A 9,155-nucleotide genomic window follows, 5' to 3' on the forward strand; every position below is an offset into this window, starting at 1 on the left:
TCTGTGACCACAGTGTTAGTTTGATGTCGTGTGTCCGTGGCTCTGTGACCACAGTGTTAGTTTGATGTCGTGTGTCCGTGGCTCTGTGACCACAGTGTTAGTTTGATGTCGTGTGTCCGTGGCTCTGTGACCACAGTGTTAGCTTGATGTGATGTGTCCGTGAACATGGTGTTAGTTTGATGTTGTGTGTCCGTGACGGGGTGAACATGGTGTTAGTTTGATGTTGTGTGTCCGTGACGGGGTGAACATGGTGTTAGTTTGATGTTGTGTGTCCGTGGCTCTGTGACCACAGTGTTAGTTTGATGTTGTGTGTCCGTGACGGGGTGAACATGGTGTTAGTTTGATGTGTGTCCATGGCTCTGTGACCACAGTGTTAGTTTGATGTTGTGTGTCGGTGACGGGGTGAACATGGTGTTAGTTTGATGTTGTGTGTCGGTGACGGGGTGAACATGGTGTTAGTTTGATGTTGTGTGTCGGTGACGGGGTGAACATGGTGTTAGTTTGATGTTGTGTGTCCGTGGCTCTGTGACCACAGTGTTAGTTTGATGTCGTGTGTCCATGGCTCTGTGACCACAGTGTTAGTTTGATGTTGTGTGTCCGTGACGGGGTGAACATGGTGTTAGTTTGATGTTGTGTGTCCGTGACGGGGTGAACACGGTGTTAGTTTGATGTTGTGTGTCCGTGACGGGGTGAACACGGTGTTAGTTTGATGTTGTGTGTCCGTGGCTCTGTGACCACAGTGTTAGTTTGATGTCGTGTGTCCGTGGCTCTGTGACCACAGTGTTAGTTTGATGTTGTGTGTCCGTGGCTCTGTGACCACAGTGTTAGTTTGATGTTGTGTGTCCGTGACGGGGTGAACATGGTGTTAGTTTGATGTTGTGTGTCCGTGACGGGGTGAACATGGTGTTAGTTTGATGTTGTGTGTCCGTGACGGGGTGAACACGGTGTTAGTTTGATGTTGTGTGTCCGTGGCTCTGTGACCACAGTGTTAGTTTGATGTCGTGTGTCCGTGGCTCTGTGACCACAGTGTTAGTTTGATGTCGTGTGTCCGTGGCTCTGTGACCACAGTGTTAGTTTGATGTCGTGTGTCCGTGAACATGGTGTTAGTTTGACTTTGTTCGTCCGTGACGGTGTGAACACGGTGTTAGTTTGACTTCATTCGTCTGTGACGGTGTGAACACGGTGTTAGTTTGACTTCGTTCGTCCGTGACGGGGTGAACACGGTGTTAGTTTGATGTGGTGTGTCCGTGACAGTGTGAACACGGTGTTAGTTTGACTTCGTTCGTCCGTGACGGTGTGAATACAGTGTTAGTTTGACTTTGTTCGTCCGTGACGGTGTGAACACGGTGTTAGTTTGACTTTGTTCGTCCGTGACGGTGTGAACACGGTGTTAGTTTGACTTTGTTCGTCCGTGACGGTGTGAACACGGTGTTAGTTTGACTTCATTCGTCTGTGACGGTGTGAACACGGTGTTAGTTTGACTTCGTTCGTCCGTGACGGGGTGAACACGGTGTTAGTTTGATGTGGTGTGTCCGTGACAGTGTGAACACGGTGTTAGTTTGACTTCGTTCGTCCGTGACGGTGTGAATACAGTGTTAGTTTGACTTTGTTCGTCCGTGACGGTGTGAACACGGTGTTAGTTTGACTTTGTTCGTCCGTGACGGTGTGAACACGGTGTTAGTTTGACTTTGTTCGTCCGTGACGGTGTGAACACGGTGTTAGTTTGACTTCGTTCGTCTGTGACGGTGTGAACACAGTGTTAGTTTGACTTCGTTCGTCCGTGACGGTGTGAACACAGTGTTAGTTTGACTTCATTCGTCCGTGACTGGGTGAACACGGTGTTAGTTTGATGTGGTGTGTCCGTGATGGTGTGATCATGGTGTTAGTTGTACGCTGTGTGTCTGTCGACAGGGAGGAGAATGAGAGCGTGCTGCAGCTGAAGGGACTGACGCCGACTGGAACGTTGCCCCTGGGAGTTTTGTCCGGAGGTCGGCAGACTCTGCAGAATGGTGAGTACGACTGCTCATGTGCACAAACTGAATCACAACTCAAGTTAGAGCCAAACTGATACAGACTTTTTTCTCGCCAGTGCTGATACTGACCTTATGGAGTAAAAAAAATTGTCATACTGATATATTCTTCTTTTGGCTGTTTCTGTTAGGGGGCGCTACAGCAGATCAGTTGTTTCCGTCTCACCCTGTCCGCTGTATCTTCTTCTGTCTCACCAACCACCTGCATGTCCTCTCTCAGCACATCCATAAACTTCCTCTTTGGCCTCCCTCTTCTCCTCCATCCTCAGCATCCTTCTCCCTATATACCCTGGGTCCCTCCTCTGCACATGTCCAAACCATCTCAATCTCGCGTCTCTGACTTTGTCTCCAAACTGTCCCACCTGAGCTGTCCCTCTGATATGTTCATTCCTAATCCTGTCCATCCTCATTACTCCCAAAAAGAATCTTCAGCTCTGCCTCCTGTCTTTTTGTTAGTGTCACCGTCTCTAAGCCGTCCAACATAGCTGGTCTCACTACTGTTTTGTAAACTTTCCCCTTCACTCTTGCTGATATTCTTCAGTCACAAATCACTCCTGCCACCTTTCTCCACCCACTCGCACTCTCTTCTTCACCTCTCTACCACACTCTCCATTACTTTGGACAGTTGACCCCAAGTATTTAAACTCATCTACTTTCACCACTTCTACTCCTTGTAACTGCACTATTCCACTGGGCTCCCTCTCATTCACACACATGTACTCAGTCTTGCTCCTACTGACTTTCATTCCCCTTCTCTCCAGAGCATATCTCCACCTTTCCAGACTAGACTCAACTTGCTCTCTACTCTCACTGCAGATCACAATGTCATCTGCAAACATCATAGTCCATGGGGACTCCTGTCTGATCTCATCCGTCAACCTGTCCATCACCACTGCAAACAAGAAAGGTGTCAGAGCTGATCCTTGGTGTAATCCCACCTCCACCTTGAATGAGTCTGTCATTCCTACTGTGCATCTCACCGCTGTCACAGTATCCTTGTACATGTCCTGCACTACCCTCACATACTTCTCTGCCACTCCAGACTTCTTCATATAATACCACAATTCTCTTGGCAGCCTGTCATAAGCTTTCTGTAAATCACAAACACACAATGTAACTCTTTCTGGCCTTCTCTGTACTTCTCCAACAGTATTCTCACAGCAAATAGACAGACAGACAGTGGACTCATCTCTGTGCTTGTCCTGTTAGACCTCAGTGCAGCTTTTGATACTGTTGACCATAAAATTTTATTACAGAGATTAGAGCATGCCATAGGTATTAAAGGCACTGCGCTGCGGTGGTTTGAATCATATTTATCTAATAGATTACAATTTGTTCATGTAAATGGGGAGTCTTCTTCACGGACTAAGGTTAATTATGGAGTTCCACAAAGTTCTGTGCTAGGACCAATTTTGTTCACTTTATACATGCTTCCCTTAGGCAGTATTATTAGAAAGCATTGCTTAAATTTTCATTGTTACGCAGATGATACCCAGCTTTATCTATCCATGAAGCCAGAGGACACACACCAATTAGCTAAACTGCAGGATTGTCTTACAGACATAAAGACATGGATGACCTCTAATTTCCTGCTTTTAAACTCAGATAAAACTGAAGTTATTGTACTTGGCCCCACAAATCTTAGAAACATGGTGTCTAACCAGATCCTTACTCTGGATGGCATTACCCTGACCTCTAGTAATACTGTGAGAAATCTTGGAGTCATTTTTGATCAGGATATGTCATTCAAAGCGCATATTAAACAAATATGTAGGACTGCTTTTTTGCATTTGCGCAATATCTCTAAAATTAGAAAGGTCTTGTCTCAGAGTGATGCTGAAAAACTAATTCATGCATTTATTTCCTCTAGGCTGGACTATTGTAATTAATTATTATCAGGTTGTCCTAAAAGTTCCCTAAAAAGCCTTCAGTTAATTCAAAATGCTGCAGCTAGAGTACTGACAGGGACTAGAAGGAGAGAGCATATCTCACCCATATTGGCCTCTCTTCATTGGCTTCCTGTTAATTCCAGAATAGAATTTAAAATTCTTCTTCTTACTTATAAGGTTTTGAATAATCAGGTCCCATCTTATCTTAGGGACCTCATAGTACCATATCACCCCAATAGAGCGCTTCGCTCTCAGACTGCAGGCTTACTTGTAGTTCCTAGGGTTTGTAAGAGTAGATGGGAGGCAGAGCCTTCAGCTTTCAGGCTCCTCTCCTGTGGAACCAGCTCCCAATTCAGATCAGGGAGACAGACACCCTCTCTACTTTTAAGATTAGGCTTAAAACTTTCCTTTTTGCTAAAGCTTATAGTTAGGGCTGGATCAGGTGACCCTGAACCATCCCTTAGTTATGCTGCTATAGACTTAGACTGCTGGGGGGTTCCCATGATGCACTGAGTGTTTCTTTCTCTTTTTGCTCTGTATGCACCACTCTGCATTTAATCATTAGTGATTGATCTCTGCTCTCTTCCACAGCATGTCTTTTTCCTGATTCTCTCCCTCAGCCCCAACCAGTCCCAGCAGAAGACTGCCCTTCCCTGAGCCTGGTTCTGCTGGAGGTTTCTTCCTGTTAAAAGGGAGTTTTTCCTTCCCACTGTCGCCAAGTGCTTGCTCACAGGGGGTCGTTTTGACCGTTGGGGTTTTTCTGTAATTATTGTATGGCTTTGCCTTACAATATAAAGCGCCTTGGGGCAACTGTTTGTTGTGATTTGGCGCTATATAAATAAAATTGATTTGATTTGATTTGAAATATTGCATCTATTGTGCTCTTTCTTGACAGCAAACCTACGCACAGATCTTCACCTGTTTTCTAAGCCTAGCTTCTACTCCTCTTCCCCATAACTTCATGCCTCTGTAGTTACTGCAGCTCTGCACATCACCCTTGTTCTTAAAAATAGGAACCAGCACACTTCATCCCCACTCCTCAGGCATCCTCTCACATTCCACAATTTTATTAAACAATCTGATAGGAACTCCACTACCATCTCTCCTAAACATTTCCATGACTCCGCTGGAATCAAAGTCTTATGACAAATAAATTGGCTTGAGACTTAATGTTTTACAGTTTGTTCTGGAATTTTCATCATGAAGTCAGCAGGAAATGATACAGACGAGCAAGAAACACCAGGGATTGATATACGGATGCAGAGAGAGATTTAATTACACTTGAAGCAGAAAACACATGCATCTGTAGAGACTAGGATTTATTGCACCTCATGTCACACGCCCACCTGAGTCTTCTGACTTTACAAACTCAGAGAGCTGCCTTAAGGAACCCTACCTCAGTAAAACAAATCCATAATACAAACATGACCTTTAGCTAGCTGGACTTGACGAAACACAACCTGTTCTATCAACACAGGCCAGCAGGCAACAGATGACCCTGACCCAGTATGCAGACAAGAGGGAACAGTAATTTTTTTCACAAATTTTAAACACAAACTTTATTTTCATTGACTCTAAATATAACCAACAACCAACCAACATCCATCACGCTGCCATCACTCGGATTGATTGTCCCTGTATTGCATCACTCAATGTTTGCATAAAATAGAACTCTATTTTGGTCACACCTAGTTGGTGGCATAGCGACCACTTGTTTCATGTTGCTGTAAAATGCCAACTCTGTTTGAAAATGAATTTTCAAACAGCTGGTCACAAGGGGTGATGGGGTTCCAGCCATGCTTAGCAGCATGTATATAGGCAGGGCTCTAACATTAAAGTGTTCGTGCATAAATGTGAATGTTTTTTTGTTGACTAAGTGTTCTAACACCCCCCCCCCCCCCTCTCTCTCTCTCTCTCTCTCTCACACACACACATCCCTCTTTGGTTCTGGATCCTTCAGCCACCGTAGAAGCAGAAGAGGCTCGAGGTAGGACAGTCAGCCAATGTACAGATGCATGGTCATGTTGTCCCCTGACTCTGATAATCTGATGGACAGTGTTTGTGTCTTTGACCTGGGTCATTTTGCACCCTGATATAAAAGTCATTTTCCTCAAACTTCAATCATGTTGTACATGTTCGATTTTCACCTTGGGATAAAAGACATCAGATCAGGTCTGGAGACATGCACTGGTGCCACACGTTACCCTGTCCATCACACTATGGGCCCTCCTTGGGTCCTGGGTGGCAGCCACCCATAGCCACTTCCCCAAAGTAACCATCTGTCTGCTGTGACTTCATGGAACATGTTGAGAAAGTGAGTCCACTTGGGTCCGAGCCTAGAACCCAGTGGATCTGTGCCGATCAGACTTAACTGTGTTTTACTGTGTTTCCACAGCCATCCAAGGCTACAAGCCAACACACAAGATCCAGAGCTTTGAGGAGGCCAAAGGCCTGGACCGGATCAACGAGCGGATGCCCCCTCGTCGAGACAGCAAGCAGAATGAGGCGGTGCTGTCCCTTAACAACCTGTCAGCTGGCACTGGATCATCAGACAAGAACGGCACCAACACACAGTCCTAGATCCAGGTCTCAACCTCTTGGCTCCACCCCTTCTCCTCATATGCCATGTGTTGTTTCCTGTCCCCTCCTTAAAGGTCCGGAGAAGCTTAATTTATTTTTTTGCTGATGTCGCAGTGAACAGTGACATGCTGGATTAAAAAGACGAGTTGAGGTAAATGTATTATTAAAATGTGACCTGGTTTTTGGGACTACGTGGACACTGTGTTCAGTGAAATCATCAATAACTTCTTATGCCAATGATGGTGTGACTGAGAACTGTCTGTTTTAAATGTCCCTTCTTCTTAGAATGCCACCATGATTCCAGAGAAGGACCATGCCTCTATTAGGTGTGGGGACATTGACCATGATTCCACAGCATGACCATTCTACTTTAGATTTGGGGATCTTGACCATGACTCTAGAGAAGGACCATGGTCCCTTTAGCTGTGAGGACATTGACCATGATTTCAGGGGACCATGCCTCTATTAGCTGTGAGGGCAGTGACCATGATTACAGAGGAGGACCATCCCTCTATTAGGTGTGGGGACACTGACCATGATTCAAGGCCCTGTCACACCTTGATGATTTAGCCAGTGTATGCTGACGGTATTAAAAAATGGTGGCGTACATCTAAGTTATGGGTAAGTTAAGAGTATGTTGAAGCTTGCTGATATACGTCCTAATAGAGCACCTCAAAAATCTTGGGCATGCTGAAAATTTTCAACGTATGCCAGCGTGACGTCAAGGTGTGACAGCTACATTCACTTACTAGGCATACACCTGCATATGCCAGCATTTTTAATACACTGGGCCTACGCGGGCTAAATCATCAAGGTGTAACAGGGCCTTTAGCTGTGGGGACATTGACCATGATACCAGAAGATGACCATGGTTCTTTTAGCTGTGGGGACATTGACCATGATTCCAGAGGAGGACCATGTCTGTATTAGCTGTGGGACATTGACCATGATTCCAGAGGAGGACCATGTCTCTATTAGCTGTGGGACATTGACCATGATTCCAGAGGAGGACCTACCTCTATTAGCTGTGGGGACATTGACCATGATTCCAGAGAAGGACCATGCTTCTTTAAGACGTGGGGATCTAGACCATGACTCTATACCATGGTTCTTTTAGCTGTGGGGACATTGACCATGATTCCAGAGGAGGACCATGTCTCTATTAGCTGTGGGACATTGACCATGATTCCAGAGGAGGACCATGTCTCTATTAGCTGTGGGACATTGACCCTGATTCCAGAGGAGGACCTGCCTCTATTAGCTGTGGGGACATTGACCATGATTACTGAGGAGGGCCTTGCCTCTATTAGGTGTGGGGACATTAAGTGGGGACATTGACCATGATTCCAGAGGAGGACCACACCTCTATTAGCTGTGGGGACATTGACCATGATTCCAGAGGAGGGCCATGCCTCTATTAGGTGTGGGGACATTGACCATGATTCCAGAGGAGGACCATACCTCTGTTAGCTGTAGGGACATTGACCATGATTCCAGAGGAGGGCCATACCTCTGTTAGCTGTGGGGACATTGACCATGATTCCAGAGGAGGGCCATGCCTCTATTAGGTGTGGAACATTAAGTGGGGTCATTGACCATGATTCCACAGTATGACCATGCTTCCTTTAGGTATGGGATCTTGACCATGACTCTAGAGTACGACCATGGTCCCTTTGGCTGTGGGGACATTATCCATGATTCCAGAGAAGGACCATGCCTCTTTTAGCTGTGGGGACCTTTGACCGTGATTGCAGAGAAGGACCGTGCCTCTTTTAGCCGTGGGGGCATTGACTGTGATTCCAGAGAAGGACCATGCCTCTTTTAGCCGTGGGGGCATTGACTGTGATTCCAGAGAAGGACCATGCCTCTTTTAGCCGTGGGGGCATTGACTGTGATTCCAGAGAAGGACCATGCCTCTTTTAGCCGTGGGGACATTGACTGTGATTCCAGAGAAGGACCATGCCTCTTTTAGCCGTGGGGACATTGACTGTGATTCCAGAGAAGGACCATGCCTCTTTTAGCTGTGAGGACATTTGTGGTTTTGGGCTTTTCTTTCTTCTTGTGGATTTTGGGTGGATGAGGGTTTCCTGGGTTCTGGGTTGACTATGTGTCTCACAGAATGTACAAAAAAGCATTTGAAAAGGACCTTGTGGTCACGTCTGTGTGTCGCGGGACCTCATCTCTGTAATCATTGAAATTAAAGTACGTTTTAAATGACTCCTGCTTTCTGCTGGAGCACATGGTGCCACGTATCTCGACTGGTTATTGATCGAGTAGCTGTTTGGACACGGGCCTGGCAGGACCACAGACTGCCTCTGTCGTGTACACGGTCTGCGTGATGTCACTACTTGATGTCTTCTGCAGACTATCTGGGTGTGGCCACGTTGACAGTGCTGAGCTCACTACGTCACTGTGAACTCATGAATGCATAAAGGGGCGGAGCATGGGTGTCTCCGTGTCTGATGAAAGAAGCCTGGACACGCCCCCTCTTACAAGCTAACCACCTAAGCTAACAGGCTAACCTGGGTTCTGGTGTTTATTAAATATTTTTGGTTGTCCTCACTGTTTACTTTGTTGTGTACATTAAAAGTTATTTTCTCAGTAATCATGCATTAAGTGGAGCTAACAGATGTAACTATTGATAGCTGCTAAAAGT

General features: G+C 46.0%; 1 protein-coding gene across 1 annotated transcript in view; it reads left to right on the plus strand.

Moving 5' to 3' along the window:
* The window catches only part of LOC117528995 (serine/threonine-protein phosphatase 2B catalytic subunit alpha isoform-like), a 75,220-nt gene extending 67,763 nt beyond the window's left edge, over positions 1–7,457 (plus strand). Inside the window, exons 4-7 of the mRNA XM_034191678.1 lie at positions 1,912–2,009; positions 5,880–5,906; positions 6,315–6,825; positions 7,381–7,457. Of these exons, the coding sequence (XP_034047569.1) occupies positions 1,912–2,009; positions 5,880–5,906; positions 6,315–6,499 (310 nt within the window). The 3' untranslated portion in view covers positions 6,500–6,825; positions 7,381–7,457. The remainder of the gene's footprint in view (positions 1–1,911; positions 2,010–5,879; positions 5,907–6,314; positions 6,826–7,380) is intronic.
* The last annotated feature ends 1,698 nt before the right edge of the window (positions 7,458–9,155 follow it).

This window comes from Thalassophryne amazonica, chromosome 17 (assembly GCF_902500255.1).
Source record: "Thalassophryne amazonica chromosome 17, fThaAma1.1, whole genome shotgun sequence".
Taxonomy (NCBI): Eukaryota; Metazoa; Chordata; class Actinopteri; order Batrachoidiformes; family Batrachoididae; genus Thalassophryne; species Thalassophryne amazonica.